Source organism: Ranitomeya imitator, chromosome 1, assembly GCF_032444005.1.
Source record: "Ranitomeya imitator isolate aRanImi1 chromosome 1, aRanImi1.pri, whole genome shotgun sequence".
NCBI classification, from domain to species: domain Eukaryota; kingdom Metazoa; phylum Chordata; class Amphibia; order Anura; family Dendrobatidae; genus Ranitomeya; species Ranitomeya imitator.
In genome coordinates, this window is record NC_091282.1 from 1,123,295,094 (window position 1) to 1,123,319,279 (window position 24,186).

The 24,186-nt window shown below is 43.9% G+C and overlaps 1 protein-coding gene across 1 annotated transcript; it reads left to right on the forward strand.

Moving 5' to 3' along the window:
* On the forward strand, positions 1–23,105 carry LONRF1 (LON peptidase N-terminal domain and ring finger 1). Its single transcript, XM_069744436.1, has 12 exons — positions 1–580; positions 6,164–6,282; positions 6,860–6,982; positions 10,517–10,672; positions 11,010–11,247; positions 13,000–13,096; positions 13,598–13,712; positions 16,343–16,464; positions 18,807–18,965; positions 19,415–19,577; positions 19,683–19,832; positions 22,567–23,105. The coding sequence occupies exons 1-12, from the start codon at positions 115–117 to the stop codon at positions 22,723–22,725; spliced, it is 2,067 nt and encodes a 688-aa protein (XP_069600537.1). The 5' UTR covers positions 1–114; the 3' UTR covers positions 22,726–23,105.
* Positions 23,106–24,186: the final 1,081 nt, after the last annotated feature.

Sequence of the window (24,186 nt, forward strand, 5' to 3'; positions counted from 1 at the left end):
GTTATGAAACTGGGCAGCGGCCGCGAGGTGTTTTGTAACCTTCTTCCGCGCCCCAGCCAATCACAAGTGTCCCCGGCGGTCAGCTGAGCGGCTGGCCGCGCGGCACGTTATGTAATGCGGGGATGCGCCGAGCAGTGTGTGCGGCTGACAGCGCTCGTCATGTCGTCTCCGGCCGCTCCGCGCTGCGCCCTCATAGACTCTCTCAGCACGTCCCGCCCGGTGCAGCTGGAGCCGCTGCTGGAGTGTCTGCTGCGGCGGTACCGGGGCTCGGTCGCTGTCCGGGAGGAGGCGGCCTTTGTGCTGCGGTGTCCGGGCTGTGGTTGCTTCCTACGGGACCCGGTGACCGTGCAGTGCGGACACACGTACTGCTGGCCCTGTCTGCGGGGAGAGCCCAGGAGGCGCTGCCGGCTGTGCCAGGGGGACACGGGGCATCCTCCCCGCCGGACCGGCGTCCTGCTCAGGCGGCTGGCGGACAAGTGTCTTCCCGGGAGGAGCTGGCAGCACCGGGACATCGCCGAGCTGCTGGAGGCCGGGGAGCACCGGGAGGCCCTGCACCGGATCCGCTCCGTCCTGCAGACAGGTAATGCCCGGGACAGGCAGTGCCCCCCTCCCCCAAATGACGGTCAGTGCGTGCCCCTCCAGATGTGGTCGGTGCCACCCTACAGATGTGGTGTGCCCCCCCCCCCATCCCGATGACTGTCAGAGCACACCCCTACAGATGTGGTGTGTGCCCCCCCCCCGATGATGGGCGGTGTGTGCCCCCCAGATGATGGGCGGTGTGTGCCCCCCCCCCGATGACTGTCAGTGCACACCCCCACAGATGTGGTGTGTGCCCCCCCCCCCCCCCCCGATGATGGGCGGTGTGTGCCCCCCAGATGATGGGCGGTGTGTGCCCCCCCCCCCCCCCGATGACTGTCAGTGCACACCCCTACAGATGTGGTGTGTGCCCCCTTCCCCCCCCCCCCCCCCCCCCGATGATGGGCGGTGTGTGCCCCCCAGATGATGGGCGGTGTGTGCCCCCCCCCCCCCGATGACTGTCAGTGCACACCCCTACAGATGTGGTGTGCCCACCCAGATGGCGAACAGCACACCCCCCTGATGGTGGGCAGTGTGCCCCCCAGATGTGGTCAGTGCCACCCTGAGACAGAGGCTGTGACACACAATGGTCCCATATAGGTGTCAGCACTGTATGTCGGTGGATGAGTGAGCTGTCGGCACTACATGTGCTGGGCTGATCACTGTTACAGTCGTGCTCACGCAGTGTGACCAGGGCCTGTGTCTGGGGTTCTGTCAGACAGTGGCACCCCGACATGGCCGTAGTGTGGTGACCGTCTACTCTGTGTGTTTTTCTTTTTGAAGTGTTGTGTTCTCAGACGGGCACAAGAATGTATCAGCCGACAAAGAGCAATAGTATAAATGTCAGGACCGTGCGCAGAACAACGGAGGAATAAACGTCACATAAATCCTCTTATCGGAGCATTAAATATAGGTAAAATGGACGTAACCGAGTGAGGGGAGCAACGAGAATCCATGCAGGAAAGAAAAATAAAGCACAAGGCCGACTCATATAGGGGCTTACATAACCCAGCCCCCCAGGGTGGAGGGGACCACTGTATACAGTGTACTAGAGGCTGGGAATCCATCCCATAGTCACCAGGTGACCTCAGCCCAAAGTGCCTGGAGGGAGAGGGGTAATACAAGGTCAGTGCAGCAATAGGTGCACGTTAACCCCCTGCCCCCCAGCGCCTGTTTCCTCTTTCCCAGGTACAGTAGAATACATTGGTCTCGTCTGGAAAGGCTCGGAGGATACAAGCGCACACTGCTCGACATGGTGAAGATGTGAGGTGCTGTCCGTGACATTTATGGACCCGTACACTTGTAGGGGGAATTTTGATCTATAATTGAGATAAAAAAAAAAAGAGTTTTTGGGGAAAATAAAAAAATAAATAAATCTTTCTTCCCTGACATGAGGTCCTCTTAAAAACCAATGTGACCAGCCCCATAGATTGTGGTGGGGACTGATGCTCTCTGTGAAAAAACCCAGAACTCTTCTCTGTTAGTGAACATCTGAACGAGGCCTAAGGCGACTTCACGTTTCAGTGCACCGATGCACAAGATGGGAAACTCCGAGAAATCTGTCCATAGACCTTTCTCAGCAGGCGGAGGCAGTGTTCGGGACACGCGGTGATGTCATACATGGTGTGATCAGTGATGTCATACCAATGTTCTGAAGTTGGGTTGAGTTGGTATATGTTCTGGCTCCAGTATTAAATACATTATCCATTACTGATGTTGGGTAACTAAATGTTAGTAATATAAATATTTTTATTAGTTGTAGTGGGGAAAATGTGATCAGGATTGGGGATCCTTTGCTTTCTGACTCCCAAATAATGTGTCGTAAGACAGGAATATGGCACCAAGTGATGTCACAACATATAAATACACAGTGATGTCCTGTTACAGGGAGACGGCGGCCGTGGATGTCTGAGTGCACGGACAAGTAGCCGTCCTCACCTGGCAGTCACAAGATGCATTAAACTCCAGCAGATGCAGGGAGGTATATGGCACATCTTGTGTGAACTTACACATTATGGGCTAAACCTGTGTCTATGAATGAATATATGGATGTATTAATATCTCACTGATCAGTATTTATAAGCCACAGCCAGGAGTGGGGGAGAAATCCAGAAGTGGTGACGTGTTTCCATTCTACTTTTCCTCTGATTCTTCCATTCCTGGTTTTGGCTTACAAGTACTGATATAAAATACTCAACATGGGAATGTGGTCTTCTCCTGTATCCTGTGAATGGAAGCCTTATTTAGACTTTTCTTTTTTTCTTTCTTTTTTTCCCTTCCCCCACTAAAGTACTTGATTAGGGTTTGTGGTCTGTGTCTCTTCCTCATCAGTGTTTCATATATATTTCTTGTATGCAATAAGAATAACTTACTAGAGAAACAGAAAATAGAACACAAAGGGGCAAATTTGTTAAGGCTGGCATATCGTACAACATTCTTTATAGAAGGCACGATGCACCTACTTTATTAAGGTTTCCTAGAAATTTGACACATCTCTTGGTACCCTGCCCTGGGTAGCATTGACTCTTACTGCGACCCTACAGCACTGGTCACTACTGTGCAGCACAGATTCATCTCGGCTAAAAGCCCAGATCCTTAGATCAGGAACAGAACAGACATTTATAGGACATTTCATAACTTTCCCAAATTCTTATGAAAACACTTACAGCACATCCTGCATTGTACTGCTGTACCCAATGTATTCTATATTTTAGGAGTCAGTCCATCTTCTACTGACTCTGACTTCACAGCCCTGCTCGCACTGCAATTTTATTCCAATCTATTCCATAAGTTGTAATACAGTTGTCAGGCTTCTGGAGACCCCAGCTATCATGCACAGCTCCAACCATCTTTTTGTTGTTGTTTGGAGAAGAGAAAAAAACAAGTGTTATAAGTTGCCTTTCCTGTCCTGACAAAAGCACTTGTGTAAACCCCTTCATAATGGGTCTAGGGAGGTTAGGGGCAGCACTGCAGACAATCTGTAGACAAGTTAACGTTTCATCCCGAGTCAGAAGAACCGTTTCTACCACTCGGACAAGGTGTGACTGCTGATCCCAGCGGAGCGGTAGGGCATGCAGCATTGCTAGTCCATCTATGAATCTGTTAATAAGGAATTATCCAGTAGTGTAGAACTCTTTAGAAGTTACGGTATACGGTACTTGTCCTAAAGTACTTTATGAACCTGTATTTTATTATACATTAATTAAAGGGACTCTGTCAGCAGGGATTCGCACCCCAAACTATTTACCGGTATATACACATGGATTTTTTTTTTTTCACAAATAAATCCAGCAATACCTTTACATGACCAATCTGTTTCTCCATTACTGAGAAATCAGCGTTTGATATCTATACAAGCAGGACTGTGGAGTCGGTGTCATGGAAATTGAGGAGTCTGAGTCGGAGGTTTGGATTCCACAGCCCTACATACAAGGCTGAAGAGCTATTTGTAGATCTGAAGCCTCTGTCACTCCAGCTCTGTTCCCTGCCTCCTCCAGTTTGACCGATGGCCTCTATGCTCTGTGACGTCAGGCAAAGGAGTTGTCGGTGAAGCAGGGGGAGATGGCGCTGGGTGGGGATAAGAGATCTTCAGCCTCTTTTTTTTCCATATTAATTCATACACGGATATCTTAGTAATGGAGGCACTGACCGGCCATGTAAAGGTATTGCTGGATTTGTGTGAAAGACGTACATGCACGTATAGTTTGGGGGTGAAATAATACTGACATTCCCTCTAAATGGAAAATCCACAATACTTCAATTTTCTTCAGGTAGTGTATTCACACAAGATGTGATTGTGCTGCATATTTTTGTAGGGCTTTTCTAAAATCATAGCAAATGCTTTATTGGTGTTATTGAAAATCAAAAAGCATCAAGTGAACGTTCTTGCCATATACCGCTCTTGCTGTCTTATTGCGCCCTCCATTCTCAATGCTAAGTGGTCCATATACAAAAGCAAGAAGCTTGTCCGTCACCCTGAAATGTATTAGTGGTTAGTGCTGTTCATAGCATTCCAGAAGAGAAGACTTGTTATGCCTGGTTGGATATGTTGGATTATTAAATGAATTGTGGCACAACCCTGCACCTTGGTAATGGGGTAATTCCTACACCCTGCCATAGCATGAGCACACAGTGTCTGCACCATCTTCAGTGGTTGTTAGCAGTACCATGCTGCTGCAGCCGATGGGATCAGATCCAGCTTTAAACACTTTTATCTATGAGCACCATGTGATTCGGGAGAGTAAGGCAGCAGTCTGATGGCCATATAAATCTGACTGAGATCAGGCCCAGAGAGGGAGAGCCACCAGTCAGTCTGAGGATTGCGGTCCGATTTATATGGCCACCTTACTGTGCCTCATTTGTAGAGAATGAACTGTGTGTACTTGTAGATCACATGCTAAATGTCAATCAGCGGCTTCTAAGGCCAACGGATATGGTCATGTGTTATGAGATATGAACTCGTGGGACATGGACGAGATACTACTACTCCTTTTAAAAAATTAAAAAATAAATAATGCTGGTGAGACCTCACCTGGAATATGCAATTCAGTTTTGGGTACCAGGTTATTGAAAGAATAGACTGGAGCTGGAAAAGGTAGAAAGAAGAGGCACAAGACTGATAAGGGGCATAGAGGGTCTTAGTTAAGAGGAAAAATTCACAGGCTATTAGTCTTGAGAAGAGATGAATAAGAGGAGACATTATTAACTTGTACAAGTACATAAGTGGCCCATGCTGGAAATATGAGCTAAATCTGTTTCATGTAAACCCCCTCTAAAGATCAGGGGACACTCCCTCCATCTGGAGCTAAACAGTCTCACTCCCCATAGACAGGTCTGTACTGTAAGAGCTGCAGTCTGGAATTGTTTCTGGACACATGGCACACTTTTTCATTATGTATGTCTGATAATTTTTGTGTCTGATTAATAAAATACTAATATTTTTCTTGCCTATAACTTGATGTGCAGCCTTGTTTCTATGTATGGGACTTTCTCGTTTGATGCTTGGTTGGCTGGCACTCCACAATGAGTGGTGCCCACGCGTCTTAGGACCCCACACACGCAGCACTTTCCTCAGTGTTATATAGTTGGAAGATAACGTTGCTTCGGGGAAGGAGTTTTGACGTCCACGCTCAGGCCATGAGGGATGTGATAAGCATCTGGTGTGAGCAGCCATAACCTCCTGCCCGGTGATGAAGCCGGCTGTCGGGCTCACGTGATTGCTGGTTATGAAATAATCCTCTTGTGATGTCATCTGTTATACAACTAGCACCCAGGAGAGCAGAGGAGGGGCGAGGGTAGGTATCGCCTGTGTGGACGCCCCTGGATAGCTCTGTAATGCATGGTGTGCTCTCATTACGTCTGAATTGGTGTCTTCCTGCCAACAATGCTTCAGCATCTCCTAGCAAACAGTGATAAGAAAACATACAATATGTGAACTGAGCCACAGACTATACATGAAATAAGGGGCTAGCACCACATACGTCACCCTGATGTTTGTATGGGGCCTGGATTGGTAATTGTGAGCCATTGTGCCCCTTCTAAATCCCCATTCCCAATGTTTGTGCTGATCCGTGTTCCCCTCTTGCAGATCCCGGTGACTTGACACTTCGTGTTTACAGAGCAGAGTCCTATGCCGCACTGTTTGAGTATGGGAAAGCACATGAGGATCTGGACTTCGTCCTTTCAAAGCAACCTGACTGGCCAGAGGTGAGGAGAACATATGAGGAAATGTCCTATATGCATTGTCTTCAGAGGTGTTTAACTTGGAGTCCTTCTGGTGTTGTAACCTTACAACACACTTTTTTTTTTTTTTTTTGACTATTCCTTAAAGGTATGGTTCACTATTCAGACCATCCCTTCTCAACCGGTTTCGTCCTTGTAAAATAACATTACCTATACTCTCCTTCAGTACCATTCCAGCGGTGTCAGCACTGGCTTTCCCAGGGACTGTGTGACGTTGTCATGCGATCCCTGCAGCCGCTCAGCGCTGGCTTCAGTCTGAGAGCAGCAGCGCTCACTCCTCCAGATGTGGTGTGTCCGAAGGCAGGGAGATTAGTCGGTGATCATGTGACACAATGACACGTAACCCCTGGGAAAGCCAGTTCTGACACCGCTGGAACGGTGCTGAAGGTGAGTATAGGTAATGTGGTTTTACAAGGGGACACGTAGGGATTGAGAGGGGGCTGTCAAAGTACTATGTGCAGCAGCGCCACCTTCCCACCTAACGTTTGCCTTTAGCTTGCTCTGTTGGATGACCTCCCAATCACTTTGTTTGCTTCCATAGGTGTACTACCGGAAAGCCAAAGTACTGCAGGAGACTGGCAATCTGTACGAATCATTAACCTTTTATCTCCAGTGCCTGGCTTTAGATAAGGAGTTTACATCTGCCAGGAGTGAGATAGAAAAGGTAACTGCGCTTTTATTTTCTGTTTGTCTGATCGCCTCTATAAAATGTATACATTTTCTGCGTTTCATCACCCCATATGCCCAGTAGTAAATTGGCTTTCCCTTTACAATGCGCCTCATGAAGTGTAGCATTGCTGGAAAGCTGGCGTGTAAAGTAGCTTTTCCTATGAGCTAATAAGTTCGGCCAGTATTAGGCCGAGAACTAAGACATGATAAAGTCGTACGTTGAGGTTGTGAATGGATTTCTCTAAGCCCATCACGTGCTCACACCATGTAATGCGCAGAGCTAGCTGCGTACATCAAGGAAACAAGACGCCCATTGATTTCTACATTCATTAAATCCCCAGGTAATGGCTGATCATGCGGAGGACTTACAGGAAGGGTTTCAGAGCCAGGCAACAATTATAAGACCTCCACCACTATTAACCTTATTTTATGTTTAGTGTACTATTCTCTTACAGGGATATTGCCTATCCCTAAGATAAGTGATTGACCGCATTGCTGTTCATTCAGTTCTAGAGTGGGTCAGTGCTCCGAGCCCCTAATATTCCGTGCCTATAGGCCCCTGCAGCGCTACCTTTTCGGATGACGCTTCCCATTTGTTGGATAACATGTCTCCGTTTTGTGTTGTGTATCCAGTTTATTCCAATGTAATAATTCAGTCTCCCTCTTTATTGCCTGATCTGATTTAGCTGCTTGGTGCTCCTGGTTTCTCAGTCATTATCTCAATGGCTCTGGCTTTGCTTTGTTTGCCTTAATGATGTGTCCGATACCTAGTGCCATGAAAAATCTGAGTGTTGGTTCAGCCCTGTAGACGGCCATCTCCACTACCTTTGCTTTAAGTAAGATTTCCGTTGTTTCATTCATTGTTTTTAGTAAAAATTCCTAGTTTTGGCACATAGTGAACCAGATTAAACCATTTTCTTTTATATCTCAAAATATTCGCAAGTAAAATTTAAAAGGGTTGTCCTGTACATTTATATTTCTAACTTGCCCATCGATCTAATATTGATGATCTATTCTATGGATATATGGCACCTCTCCGATTATCTACAGTTGTGCTCAAGTTTACATACCCCAACAGAATTTTTGCTTTCATGGCCTTTTTTTCAGACAATATGAATGATGGCACCAAAACTTTTTCTCCACTCATGGTGAGTAGTTGGGTGAAGCCATTTATTGTCGAACTACTGGTTTCACTTTTTAAGTCATAATGACAACCCAAAACATCCAAATAACCTTGATCAAAAGTTCAGATACCCTGGTGATTTTTGGCATGATTACATGCACAGAAGTTGACAAAATGGGTTTGAATGGCTACTAAATGTAACGTCCTCACCTGTGACTTGTTTGCATGTAATCCTGTGTGCATAAAAGCTGAGTGAGTTTCTGGGATCCAGACAGACTCTTGCATCTTTCATCCAGCCACTGACGTTTCTGGATTGTGAGTCATGGGGAAAGCAAAAGAATGGTCAACGGATCTACGGGAAAAGGTAGTTGAACTGTATAAATCAGGAAAGGGATACAAAAAGATATCCAAGGAATTGATAATGCCAGACAGCAGCGTTAAAACTTTGATTAACAAATGGAAAATCAGGGCCTCTGTAAAAACAAAACCAGTCAGTTTGTCCAACAAAAATTTCGTCCACAACTGCCAGAAAAATTGTTTGGGATGCAAAGAAAAACCCACAAATAACATAAGCTGAAATACAGGACTCTCTGAAAACTAGCGGAGTGGCTGTTTCAAGATGCAAAATAAGGAGGCACTTGAAGAAAAATGGTCTGCATGGTCGAGTCCCAGAAGAAAGCCATTACTGCTCAAATGCCACAATGTATCACACCTACAATATGCAAAACAGGAGAGACAAGCCTCAAAAGTTCTGGAACAAGGTAATTTGGAGCGATGAGGCCAAAACTGAACTTTTTGGTTATGACCATAAGTGTTACATTTGGAGAGAGGTCAACAAGGCCTATGATGAAAGGAACACCATTCCTGCTGTAAAGCACAGAGGTAGATTGCTGATGTTTTGGGATGTGTGAGCTACAAAGGCACAGAAAACCCTAACCCCTGGTTAAAGTTGAAGGAAAGATGATTGCAGCACATTATCGGCAAATACTGGTGCCTGGAAGCTGCGCATGGGACATACTTGGACGTTCCAACATGACAATGATTTTAAACACAAGGTCAAGTTGACCTGTCATTGGCTACAGAAAAAAGTGAATGTTCTCCAGTGGTCATCTGTCTCCTGACCTCCATATCATTTGAGCCGTTCTTGGGAGATGAACGTGCGCAGTTCATGCTAGACAGCCCAGGAATTTACAGGAACTGGAGGCTTTTTGCCAAGAAGTGTGGGCAGCTTTACCATCTGAGAAAATAAAGAACCTCATCCACAACTACCACAAAAGACGTCAAGTTGTCATTGATGTTAGAGGGGGCAATACATGGTATTAAGAAATGGGGTATGTGAACTTTTGATCTGGGTCATTTGGATGTTTTGGGTTGTCATTATGATTTAAAAAGAGAAAACACAGTAGTTTGACAATATCCCATAGAATGTAAGTCCGCAAGGACAGGGTCCTCTCCCCCCTGTACCAGTCTGTCACTGTAATTCTGTTTAAACGATATCTATAACCCCATATGTAACCCTTTCTCATGTACAGCACCATGGAAATAATGGTGCTATATAAATAAATAATAATAAGTATAATAAATGGCTTCAGACAACCACTAACCATGAGTGGAGAAAAGGTTTTGGTGTTATCATTCATATTCTCTGAAAAATGGCCAAGAAAGGTAAAATTTTGCTGGGGAATGTGAACTTTTGAGCACAGCTGGATGTAAGCTGTGTAACCGCAGTGCCCCGTACAATGTTTGGTGTCCACAGCTGGGCACTGAAGACAAGATCTTATTGTGAATAATAGGCACTGAGCTTTAGTACCTGGCAGCAGTGTAAACGGGGTGTGGAGCTGTGCTGTTAACTCTGTTCATTGCTAACATCCGACTGCCACTGAGGGGGTACCGGGTGTTGGACCCTCACTGATCTGGTACTGCTGACCTATCCAGTCTATAGGCAGTCGATATAAAAGTACAAGACAACCCCTGTAATCTTCAGTCTACTGGTGTGAGTTCTGGATGGCTCAGGAGGTGAAGAGCGCAGCATTGGAAGGTCAGATTGTCTCCCGAAGTAATTCCTGTATCAGATTGAATCTTAAACCTCTATTTTGGGATTATAGGCATTATATGGTTAGCACTGGGTTTTGCCTGCTTCTTGACAATTAAAATCCAAGATTATATTAATACATGATCTGAACCTGCTGCTTGATACCTGATGTAAGACTAGTCAGTCTACAGAAGATGTTATACAGTGTTAACCTTATCAGTCCTGATACATACCCAGAGGACCAGTTTGTGATGCCAGGGTAGCTGCTGCATTGCACTCTTCATGGGTTACTTCAGTCGCTATATATTAGCACAATGTTCCTGTGGTTGTTCTGCACTAAACATGCTGAAGTGTCTATTCATTTCTCCACGCAGATTCTCCGGGACTTCCTCTGTCCTGTTCCAGAAACCATAGAAGATGTCCTGCGAGACCTTGAAATAAAGCCTTTGCCAAATCTGCCATTGAAACCTTTTGTATTAGAAGCCGATAGAAAAGAAACTGCATATCATTTGCACACAAGTCAGGAACAGGTAACTTTCAGAAATTCGCCTTCATTACAGATTGACTCTTGTTATTGCTTGAGCTGTTATTTATACATATACTTTATAGTCAGTTATCAAAACGGGCTGAAAAAATGTGGTTGCTGTGGGCAAAGGTGATCTGAGCTCAGCTTTAATTTACTAAACTGAACTGGAAAAATGAGGGCTGCACAGGGAATGGTGGCAAGCTGCTGCATGGTTTTCATGAATTGGGCCTGCTGCTTGCATAGATGGATCTGGCTCTTCAGATCTTGTTTCCTGCGTTTGCATATATTGATTGTAGGCAAGTTTTGTCTTGTATCAGTTACTCATTTGTGTTCAATTACAGCAGGAGGGCACGCCAAAACTAATGAAGAGCCCGAGCAGTAGTGGCCAGCAGCGTGCACGGTCTGTGCATGTTCTACATTGTGAGAAGACCAACTCTGAGGAAGGCTTGAAGAGGGTTGCGTCAGAGCCCCTCTTGTCAAGCCAAGAAAATGGCACATTGCTCAAAAGAAAGTTTTCCCTCTCTGAGCAAGATGCAAATATATGTGAAGACGGTCGTAAGAAGCATTTGCGTCATGGAGGTAAAAACTCTACAGTATAGTGAAGAAAAAAAAAAACAAACGCATACTTTGAGATGTGATATGATGAGATGTGACACATCTACCAGTGTTCTCTATGGGGATCCAAAGATGGATTTTGTATACAGTAATTGGCCATGTGTGGAGACAAAATGCTGTACAGTAAGAATTCTTTAAAACAAAAGTGTGTTTTTCATAGTTTGCATTTTGTGAATTGATAAAGTGAAAAAATGAAGAGAAATCAAATCAATCTTTAGTGACCACATTTTCCTTTGTGAGCAAAATACATTCTCTTCTATGCTTTTAGAACTCCAAATTCATAACCTTTGCTTTGGAGATCAATACAGCAGCCTTGTATGGTGTACTCAAGACTTCTGCTTTATTAGCACATGTAGGCACTTAAATAGAAACCATTATATATAACTTATTTATTTTTGCACAAATCCTCCATGTAATCCCAGACAGCCTCTATGTTGAGATCAGACCTCTGTGGGGGCCATGTCATCACTTGTCCTTGTACTCCTTGTTCTCCTCTATGCTGAATAATGATATTGGCTATTCTGATTCAGAATAAATTTAGAGCCAATCAGACGTCTCCCTGATGGTATTGCATGATGAATAAATCTCTCTATTTCTCAGGATTGAGGACATCATTACTCCTGACCAAATCCCCAACTCCATTTGCTGAAATGTAGGCCCAACTTGCAAGGACCCTCCACCATGCTTCACTGATGCCTGCAGACATTCATTATTGGACCACTGACTAGCCTTCAGCGAATAACCTGCCTTCTGTTACAGCCAAATATTTCACATTTTGACTCGTCAGTCCAGAGCACCTACTGCTAATATTTCTCCACCCCGATTCCTGTGTTTTTGTGCATAGTTGACTTGCTTATCCTTGTTTCCATTTCAAAGCTATAGTTTTTGTCCACAATTCTTCTATGAAGACTACTTCTGTACTTCTGGCCGAATTCTTAAAGAATAAAATCTTTGCTTCGGTGAACCTTTGCTGATGCAGTATAACTACATTGTGTTTTGCGGCAGGGCTCAGTCTTGCCATGATGAATGAATGACTTGTGACATGAAACCTCTTCCACATGATCACCTTTTGTAGCAGTTTGGCTGTTCCTCGCTCAGTTTTAAGCCTCCTACACAACTGTTCTGTTTCAGTTAATGGCTGTTGCAACCCATAAGTAAAATGATGATCATTATCGCTTGTTAAAATCGATTACTTGTACACTTGACTATTATCCTGCAAAATCTCTGCCTTTGCTTGCACAAGTGTATCCTGAAGAATTGATGCTGTTTTGACGGCAAATGGTGGTCACTGCAAATATTGATTATTGATTTGACTTTAGTTCAATCATTTTGCATTTTCTTAATTGATAAAAGATAAACTATCCTTTATATTTTTATATTTACATTCCTACTTTGTAGCATTTTGTTCCACTCCAGCCTAAAACTTTTGCACAATACTGTGTGTATATGCTATTTAATTTTCAAGCCATAGAAGTTGAAGGCGTTGTCAGAGTGAACAATTGATGAACTAGATAACCACGGTGAAATCAGCGGGGGTCCAACACCAAATTCCCCACCCCCGCCATGATTATCGGCCAATCGGACACCGCTTTAGTTGTTCATTTGTGGAAAAGCTCTTAAGATTTCTTGCCTTTTTAGCTAAAAATTGAGTTAAGATCTAGCCTCCATGGCCTGGTAGCTATAACATTCAGCAGACTGCCATTATTTCTGTTCTAGAAACCTCGTATGGTGACTTCTCCAGCTTAATGGCAGACCCATCCACCCTACATAAGCTGATAGATGGAAACGACTTTGAGTGCTCCCTTTGTATGAGGTTAGTAGCAGTGTTGGAATACTTTGCTATTAGAAAATATTATCTTGGGCTCCATCAGGTATAGGATTCAACGATAAGGCCTGAGCTGCAGTTCCAGACGTGGTCCATGGACAAGAGTGGCGCTGTCCCTGTGGAGGAGTAGACTCCAAATGTGGCACAACATCCTGTATGCGCATTAATTTACGATTAGAGATGAGCGAATATTTCAATATTCAGTTCAGATTGTGATCGCTATATTTGCAATATTCCCCAAACGCCGGGGGAGTACAAATGAGCGAATTTGTTCAGAAACTATCGTCAAACCTAAATTCTGTACGAATATGGAAAATTCAGATTTGGTGATTGTTTTCTGGACTTATTTTCTCGTCTGTTTATGATAAACTTTGTGGTTGGAGTGATGTGCGTTTTGGTTGCTCTTCAGATTTGGACGTGGTTTTTTTTTTTTTTTTTTTTTTTGTGTTGCAGAAAATTCAGTAACTCAAATCATTGTTCTATTTGCAGGTTATTTTATGAGCCTGTGACCACACCTTGTGGACATACCTTCTGTAAGAAGTGCTTGGAACGCTGCTTGGATCACACACCTCAGTGCCCCTTGTGTAAGCAGAGTTTAGCAGAGGTGAGTGCTCGGTAGTAGATCAGACGTGTCCGTGCAGAGCGGCGGATCCACACCTGAGGAATGTCTGTAGTCCACACTGCACAAGATCCCTGTCCAGGCTTATATGAGGCAGTGAAAATCTGTTCATTCGGCATCTAGTAATCCACAAAGTGTGAGATTCTAGCACAGTACATGGAATTTCACAAGGACGCCATTACATATAGTTATAACAGTCCGTATGCTTCCTCTGGGTACGTTCCCATGATCAGTATTTGATGCATTATTAGGTTACTTTTCATTTTTTTTACATGCGTTTTTTATCATGCTTTTGACACTGCAGTTTTTCTCTTTGGTATGTGCTGGTATTTGGCTGTGATCACTTTATTGATGTGTTGATTACTTGTTTGTTTTTCTTTTCTTCTTTTGATTTGTGCATTTCTGCAGTGAAAATGATTCCTTTTACCTGCAGACTTTCCATGTATAATGGTACCGTTACACTAAACAATTTACCAACGATCACGACCAGCGATACGACCTGGCCGTGATCATTGGTAAGTTGTTGTGTGGTCGCTGGAGAGCTGTCACACAGACAGCTCTCCATCGACCAACGATGCTGAAGTCCCCGGGTAACCAGGGTAAACATCGGGTTACTAAGCACGGCCCTGCGCTTAGTAACCCGATATTTACCCTGGTTACCAGTGAACACATCGCTGGATTGGCATCACACACGCCGATTCAGCGATGACAGCGGGTGATCAGCGACCAAAAAAAAGGTCCTGATCATTCCCAGCGACCAACGATCTCCCAGCAGGGGCCTGATCGTTGGTCGCTGTCACACATAACAATTTCGTTAAAGATATCATTGCTACGTCACAAAAAGCAACGATATCGTTAAAGAAATCGTTATGTGTGATGGTACCTTAATACACTTCTAAGGGTAGGTCAGTTTGCACAGCATAAAATGTGGTTTAAAAAAAAAATGGGCATGAGATTTCTAAGTCCCCTTTGCTGTAACTCGAAGGTGCTGAATTCTTTTTTTCTCTATGAAAATGTGCAACTTTAAAATCTCATAGTGGGAACTTGACATCAGGAGTTTTTGTTTTGCTCTTTTTATTTTTTATTATGCAGACATTCATTTTTTTTTTTTTTTTGTTTCCTGCCTTTTTTATAGAAAATCATAAATGCATTAAAAAATAAATCGCGTAGAGGAGAATGATGAAATGGTATCGGGGTCTGTAAATCCCTTCCGGGTATCATTGGTAGCATAAGTAAAAGTCTCGAAGGTTTGATAAAAAAATATATTTAGAATTGAGAGTCCTCAGTGGTTGATACCTTTTTAATGGGTAACTGAAAAGATGGTAGCAAATTGCAAGCTTTTGAGGCTACACAGGCCTCTTCATCAGGCATGGCCTAAAAGAAATTCTCAAGAATCACATATTTATATACAACACCGCACAGAGCTGTCATTATGGGAGAGTGATAAACAGTTGTGTCCATAAATATTGGCAAATTCCTAGTTTAGGAGTGAATGTTTTGTTGTCCTCTGATTGGGGTCTGGTTCTGTTAATGAAGCCCCATAAGGTCTGAGTGCAAATTCCTTAATTGATGTAAAAAGACATAAATCCATGCGACACATTCATTCCTGCACTAAGTGTGTCAAATGTTGTCATAAATTTATACTCCCAGATTCTCCTGTCTCTCTGAGATTTGAAGTTACTTTTCAATACAAGTAATTTCAGGTCCATGGTCCTATGATCAGACATACAGAAATGTTTGGCCACAGGTAGATCCATTCTTTTTTCTCTTATTGTATGGCGATGAGAGTTCATCCTTGTTCTCAGTTTCTGCCCTTTCTCCCCTACATACAGACCCCCAGTTGGACATTTAGTACAAATAATTAGGTACACCACATTAGAAGTGACGCAGCTGAAAGTACCTGGTATCTTGTAGTGCTGATGTGAATTGGGGATCTTTATCTCTTCCGTGGTCTTTATAAATGGACAGGTTTTACATTTCTTCTGGTTACAAGGAAAGGTTCCTGCCGCCGTTGGAGAGGACAAGGAGCTTCTGGCAATGATACTTCTTAGATTTGGGGGCTGCCTAAAACACAGTGGGGGGTCTGGAAAAATGGATTGTAATCGGGCATCTTTTTGTAGTAAATGTTGTAATTTCCATGCAGCTCCCCTTAGCACCTACAGATTTGGATTTTGCCGCCCTCTTGTGGCCACGTTTAGGATCTTATGCCGATTCTGAAACATTGATACTAGTGATGAGCGAATATACTCGTTACTCAAGATTTCCCGAGCACGCTCGGGGGTCCTCCGAGTATTTTTTAGTGCTTGGAGATTGTTTTTTCTTGCCGCAGCTGAATGATTTACATCTGTTAGCCAGCATAAGTACATGTGGGGGTTGCCTGGTTGCCAGGGAATCCCACATGTAATCAAGTTGGCTAAGAGATGTAAATCATTCAGCTGAGGTGAGGAAAAATAAATCTCCGAGCACTAAAAAATACTCGGAGGACACCCGAGCGTGCTCGGGAAATCTCGAGTAACGAGTATATTCGCTCATCACTAATTGATACATGTGGCCCATTGCTGATCTTGTGGACTTTTTGTGAATTCCCGCTTTTAACATTATTTCTTTGTCCTTAGTATCTAGCACGCAGAACCTTCAATGTGACCTTGTTGTTGGAAGAATTAATTAAGCAATATCTTCCTGAAGAGCTATGCGAGAGGAAAAGACTTCATGAAGAAGAAACCGTAGAACTATCAGAGTAATTATATTTGACTTTATTTTATTTGTAACATTGCTTTGTATTTATTCTCGGAGTGGGATTAAGGGTGGTGGTGATGCAAAGAAATCTGATGTGAGACACCCTTTCCACCACCCTCATATTTTAAATGTAAACTCTGCTCAACATTGAAATTGCAGCACCAAGAAGGAAGTCCTGGAATTTTAGAACTCTCAGGATGGATCATGATGTTGATGATTGAAACTTTTGTATTCATTTTTAATATCTTGATTTATTCAGCATCGACAATTGGCGCCATGTGCAGAAATTTGGCTGCTGTGGATGAGGTTTAGTGGTTGTCAGTAGGGTTGAGCGACCTTGACTTTTTTAGGGTCGAGCCGGGTTTCGCGAAACCCGACTATCTCAAAAGTCGAGTCGAGTGAAATCGGCCGATTATGGCGAAAAGTCAAGGATCGACCGAAACACGAAACCCAATGCAAAGCCAATGGGATTTTTTTTTTTTTTTTTTTCTTCTCTCTCTCCCTCTCCCTCTCACTCTCCCTCTCCCTCTCCCTCCCCTCCGTCCGTCCCTGAACTGAAAAGCTGGTGTTACACATTGCAAATCGCTACAGCGCACAAGCGACAACATGGCGATAGGTCTTAGGGGCGTGGACGCCTATGTCATCACTCTGCCCACGCCCCTTCATTGGCTGAAAAAAATGGCGCCAAGCGCGTCATACGAAACGCGACTTTGGCGCGAAAGTCGCGTACCGCATGGTCGACCCCACACAGGGATCGGGTCGGGTTTCATGAAACCCGACTTTGCCAAAAGTCGGCGACTTTTGAAAATGAACGATCCGTTTCGCTCAACCCTAGTTGTCAGGAATGCTGTGCTGCACTGAATGCACTAGGGCAAAATCATCAAGATCCATTGCTGGCAGCTGCTTTTGTAATTGTCAAACAATGAAACTTAATGGGTCCAGAGATGCTGCAGGCTGCTCACAGTAGTGTTTATTTCTGCACGTGGCATTCAAACTAGATATTGGGTAAATTAAAAATGTTCTAAAATGTTTCAATTTTTTTATCATTTGAATATCATTGACCTGTCTATTCATCCTCTGATTTCCATAATTTCTTGACTTTCTTAGTATTGCAATTTCAATGTTTTTTTTTGACAGAAGCTGTGAAGCAAAGCTGTGAGGGGTCTAGGTGGGTGTATCAGCAGGTATAGCAGAAGTTACCCAGGCAGAAACACTACCACAATATAGCGTCCAGTCTGGGATCTATAGTTGAAGTACCAGGTTATATATGTATATTGATGCCTCTGTGGCAGGAGTCAGGAAAGAATGGTTTGCATGCCAGCTCTTATCACCCTGGGGTCTGTGATCTGTCTATGGGCTGTGTTTTATAAGAAAGAGGGTTGTCATAACAGTGTAGCCTTGACCAGAGCTACTCTCCAGAGGACGTAGCGGCTGCCCTGCATAGTGTCATTAATGCTGGGGTAGAGCACTTTACTTCTCTAAAAGATCATGCAGAGGGATCTTCACCCACAACGGGTCGCCGACTTGGCTTAAGTTCCCACAATGAGTTTTTCCCACTGCGTAACAAGTGCAACATCTCACAGTACCAGAAAAGTGGATGGGATTTATAAAGATGTCATACTCGCTGTGGGTTTTTGCTTCTTTGTTTACGCTATGTAAACCAACTGGCGTTGCAGGTTTGAAATCCCCAATATGTCAATTTCTCTTGTGAGAATGCAAAGTTTTGTGTTGATCTTCTCTATTACATTGTATTACTTGCGGAAAAGCATGTAATATGCATGTGGCCGTATCAAGAAAGGTTTTGTCAAAGGCAAATACCAGGAAATGCCAAAAATAGTGCAGTTTTATTTAAAACGTGACATACTGAAGAGACAAATCGCAGCGTTAACGCGATAAGACGCAAGTCTCTTAAATGTACCGAATAGGTGCAGAAAATTTTCAACATCAAATACTCATTGTGCAAAGATGGCCCACTTAAAAGCAAGATTTTGATTCTTGCTAAAAAGTGTTTGTTTTTTTTATAGTTGAACAGCAGATAAACTGTCTTAATAGACAGTCATATGTAGACGTCTACCATCTTGCCAGCCTTCCAGGAATGCCAGTGCTTTCGTAGCTTTTGCCTCTGGCGCTGCCAATTCTTTCCCTTGGCGGCTTTGCTGCCCTCTGATGGCGACATCACTGCAGCAGCCCAGAGCTAGGCAGGAGATCCTCGCTCTGCTGCACAGGTATGGATGTTGTGGCAGTCCTGGGGCACAAGCTCTGGGTCACCTCCCAATTAATGCTATATGTATAAGACGCCTCATCCGATACTAAATATTAATCAACTTTTTTCCTTTAATGTAGCTTAACAAAAAACGTGCCTATGTTTGTATGCACCATGGCCTACCCTACCGTGCCTTGTCCTCTTCACGTGTTTGAACCACGCTACCGACTTATGATTCGGAGATGTATGGAGACCGGTACGAAGCAATTCGGAATGTGCATCAGTGACCCTGAAAAGAGGTAATTCTGCGTGTAATAAAGTAGTCTGCGCATACACACACAAACTGAAGCAAATTATGAAAAATACATATGGTTTTTACATTAATGCAGTTCTGGCCATTAGCTCAGATTGACATTTCAGGGTTTTCGCAGTCAGAGTATTGATTGTGATGGACAGACCAACCGCTGGTCTCCTGACCCAAACTTAACGGCAACATGGGCATAGATGAGGTTGGCGAGCTATGATCATTGGTCGCTAGTCCAATCTGTGAATCACGGTCCAAACTTAGATGTGTGAATCTGGCTTTAAAGTCCATGTTCAGAGATGTCTACCAGCCGCCTATAGCACGCAGCCTATAGACATTTATACCTGACAAGCCTAAATATATCGTGGTGTAATGCAGACATCTGGCCATGTATGGACCACCTTGTCATCAGCCCAGATGGTGACGCACCATATCCTCCTTTAGTTTTGCAGATTATGGTTGCATGCTACAGATTCGGAATGTACATTTCCTCCCCGATGGTCGCTCTGTGGTTGATACAATTGGAGGAAAAAGGTTTCAGGTTTTAAATCGAGGCATGAGGGATGGTTACTGCACCGCTGACATTGACTACTTGACTGACACTCGGGTAAGTCATCTTTTGTTCCTCTCACACTTAATCCTTAATTTTTACTTGACATATCTGGAAAAATTGAAAATCTGATCTTAATGGTAATCCTAATTTTACGGATAGGTTGATGAAGAAGAGCTGCAGCAGCTTGGAGAACTTCATGATGCCGTCTACGCTCAGGCTTGTCACTGGTTCCAGAATCTCAGACACAGATTTCGAAGTCAAATTCTTCATCATTTTGGCTCCATGCCGGAGAGAGAGGACAATATACAGGTACATGTAGGCCGTGTCTGGATAAAATCTGATCACTACGCATGCACTTCAGATAAGAGGTCACATTAACCCCTTTCTGACACTGGACGGGATAGTACATCTGACGTGAGAAGCCCCGCTTTGAGGTGGGCTCCAGCAGTCAGCCCACCTCAAAGCCATGACATTCCAGCTGTTTTCAACAGCTGACATGTGCCCGCAATAGGCACGGCTGGAATCATTTTGGTGCAGATATGTTCTTTTGATCGCCCGTTATTGCATTTTAATAATTTTTAATTTAATAGTTTTTAATTTTTTTCTCGCTACGCCGTTTAGCGATCATGTTAATTCTTTTATTGCTGGATCGGGCGATTCTGAACGTGGCAATACCAAATATGCATAGGTTTGTTTTTTGTTTTTTTTTTTGAAGGTGTGTGTGTATATGTGTGTGTATATAGATAGATAGATATACATATATATATATAGATAGATAGATATAGATATACACATACATACATATTATATATAAACACACACACACACACACACACACACACACACACACACACACACACACACACACACACACACACACACACACACACACACACACACACTATAAAAATATATATATATATTATTATTCGCTTTGCTCCAATAGGCTAGAAGCTGGCGTAGCCTGATTGGCTCTGCTACATAGGCGCGATGCTCAGATTGCTCCTATGTAGCTGAATTACTGCATTGCTATGAGCGCCGACCACAGGGTGGCACTCACAGCAATCTGGCATCAACAACCATAGAGGTCTTCAGGAAACCTCTGGTTGTTATGCCGACACATAACTGACATGTCCCGGCTTTGAGGTGGGCTCACTGCCGTAGCCCACATCAAAGGGGGAGATGCCACATGCTTTACTAATACTGCGCTTGTCGCAAAGGGGTTAAATGTCATCTCCCAGCTGTAAAGTTGTAGGACGGGCTGCGTAAAGAGGTCTGCACAAGACAGACGCTGGGTGAGGGCAATGTCCTGTCAGGTTTCCTGAACACTCATTCCTCTGTCCACCAAACCTAACAGGACAAGTGGAGGAGCGAGTTGGACTACAGCTGGAGAGAAGCTTTCTAGCTGACTGAGATCCTACACTTCTCATCAGCCTGACGGTTTATTGGGGGCAAGAGGATGCCATGGGGCTGCTGGAATAAGCTATACAAGCTGTCTTCAGCCTATCCTGAGTAATGTTACTGTATATGCTGTTAAGTGTGTGTATATTACATTTTCTAGATGAGTTTTTAACACTAGAAGTCCCAGAGAGGGGTCATTTTAACATTTCTACCTTTTTGGAGCTTGAAATTTCTGGGACTTCTAGTGTTAATGGATATTGGTAACAATTTGGAGTACATAATATTTTTGATCTTTCAGTATAAGGCTGGGATCACATTCTTGTGTTTTAATGGGTTTGTGTAAATCGCACACAAAAATGCAATTCAGATGAGACCCCCGACGGCACCACTCAGTATGAGGCAGATGGAGACACTTTGCGCTGCATTTGCCATCTATTCCGGCAGTATCCTTTTTTTTATTAACAAAATTAATAAAGGGGATGGGAGAACTACAATACCCAGATAGATTAGCGAAATTAGGATTATTTAGTCTAGAAAAAAGACGACTGAGGGGCGATCTAATAACCATGTATAAGTATATAAGGGGACAATACAAATATCTCGCTGAGGATCTGTTTATACCAAGGAAGGTGACGGGCACAAGGGGGCATTCTTTGCGTCTGGAGGAGAGAAGGTTTTTCCACCAACATAGAAGAGGATTCTTTACTGTTAGGGCAGTGAGAATCTGGAATTGCTTGCCTGAGGAGGTGGTGATGGCGAACTCAGTCGAGGGGTTCAAGAGAGGCCTGGATGTCTTCCTGGAGCAGAACAATATTGTATCATACAATTATTAGGTTCTGTAGAAGGACGTAGATCTGGGGATTTATTATGATGGAATATAGGCTGAACTGGATGGACAAATGTCTTTTTTCGGCCTTACTAACTATGTTACTATGTTACTATGTAAGGGTGCACAGATCTGTGGTCGAACATACTTGTGTGCTAACGATTCCGAAAACGATGGGGCAGCACCAGAACAGAGACTCCATTTTCCTTGTAATGAGTGTTTCCATCATGGTTTTGCCTGAAATGCGTTTTTTTGGGATTTACACAAAAACACTGACATATATGTGCAGGGGAGAGCGCAGGATAAGTATGAACCAAACTTTATTCTGATTTTTTTCGGAGGTTGAATGAACAAATTGACAGTAGTACAAGTATAGTTCTTTTGATATTTATGCCATTTTTCTTGCAGTATAAGTGATTAACATGGAGAGTTTTGTTTTTAGTGTTGCTACCTTTACACGCTAAAAGCAGAGCTTTCATCAAAGAGGGGATCTGATATATATTTTTCCTACCACATAAAATTCCAGGTTGACCTTTTTGTGTTTTTTACTTGGTGTCATAGGTTAAAAATAAAAAAGTTAATGTATCCTTGGGTCCACAAGTCTTGGCCCAACCGTGGGGAGTAAACTGTCTAATACAGGAGTGCAAGTGTTCAGATGCACCATGACAGTCTACAGAGTAATGTGACTGATCCTGGCTCGCTGGTTGTGCTCTGTCCATGATTTAGAAACCAAAAATAGTGCTTCCCATAGCAGCCATTAAGAGTTTAATGATTATTTTGCTGCTGGAAGATTAATGACTCCCGTTTTGCTTTCAGGGCTCCCCCAGTGGACCAGCGTGGTGCTGGTGGCTCCTCGCTGTGTTGCCTGTGGATCCCCGGTATCAGCTCTCTGTTCTTTCAATGAGATCGTTAAAGGACCGTCTCCTGAAAATCCAGCATATTCTGACATATTTTTCTAGAGAACAGACCAAATGACTAACCGCCTGGAGCTTCCTTAAAAGACGCCCAGTCCTGACCCTGATCACGGCTGGAGTCTTTGCTGTCTTTGCACATGTGTCGTTGATGTGACTATGGTGGATGACTGCCAGATGAGAATCTCTTCTGGCTGTAAATCGGGGGGAATGAATCTGCTTTTTTTTTTTTTTTTTGTTACAAGAAACCTATTGCACTATGTATAAAGATATCATTTGTTTGTATTTTAAAGACTGTAAATTAATTTGGTATCAATTGAATTGTTATTTGTATACTGCTGCTCTAATCACATGTGACTGAATTGTAAGACGGATCCAATGGGGAATCTGCTGCCTGGTCGTCTTTGTGAGGATTATTATTTTATAAAACTATGCAGTATTTGTGTTCTAGCGTCCAGAGTCTTTTTCCAGATAAATCACCAGAAGATGCATTGTCCCATCATTAGCCTCTGTAGGTTTTCTGAATTTCACTCCTGTAGATGTTTGGGTCATCCCTGGCACTTGGAGTATTTAGGTGCACAGTTGCTGCTCCACATGTGAACAGTATTGTTCTTGTAAATCCTGTTGGCACCTGCTATAACATGGTGGATTCTCATTGTTTTTATTGCCTTTTTGTTTTAACTAGTGGTAAAAGTTTACCAGCATGGTATTCGTAAAGAAGCGAACTAATCGCAACTTTGTAACGTGCCATTAGTAACTTAAAGCGACCCCTCACTTTGGCAAATAAAAGTGACTATATATTGTGTATTGTCACCCTACCTGGTGACCTTCACTTGGCTTATACTGTCGCTCCAATCTGACATATAAGGCTACGTTCACATTTCTGTCGGTAGTCGCCCGTCACAAAGCGTCGGCGCGACGTATCGACGGAAGTGTCCTTTCCCATTTCCGTCTGCAGTCTCGGGGAGGAAAATTAGAGGGAGATTTTTCCATCATACATGAAGGCACCACGATAGAGGGGATCCGCCCTGCAGGGACAGGAAACCTTCAAGATAAAAGGGGCGGCTCCTCTCTCCACATCAGTTGGTTTCCTGTCCTTGATGGGGAACCATAAAATAGAAGACTTCTGAAGAACAAAAGAGGATGCCTTGGTCAGGTGGATTTGGTCAGACATTGGTTTGCTGCACCTGTCACCAGGTACTGGTAGTTGCCTCGGGGGCCATGTATTCCATGTCCCCCCCTGAACAAAGCATGGCCACAGCCCGTGACGACGCCCGGGTGAAGATAGGGCCTTGGAGGTCACGGTCAGTGTATCATCCCTGTGCCCGCAAGAAAATCTACCTACTGTATAGGTCCTTGGAGGCCACAGTGGTGTGCCCCTTCTTGTTGACGTACGGTAGCCATGCAGCATGTGAAGGACATCGGTGCCCAGGCAATTAGGGCTCCTCGGTGTATGGGTATACTCCCTATTGAGCACAAAGCAACCCCCCACTCCCCGAAGACAGATGGTGCCTGCAAGGAGCAG

Excerpts from the sequence above, each read along its gene's own strand:
- LONRF1 (XM_069744436.1), top strand. The coding sequence starts at position 115 with ATGCGGGGATGCGCCGAGCAGTGTGTGCGGCTGACAGCGCTCGTCATG. Across the intron at positions 6,283-6,859 it reads AGCAACCTGACTGGCCAGAG|GTGTACTACCGGAAAGCCAA; the intron begins GTGAGGAGAACA and ends TTGCTTCCATAG. Across the intron at positions 19,833-22,566 it reads AGAGAGAGGACAATATACAG|GGCTCCCCCAGTGGACCAGC; the intron begins GTACATGTAGGC and ends TTTTGCTTTCAG.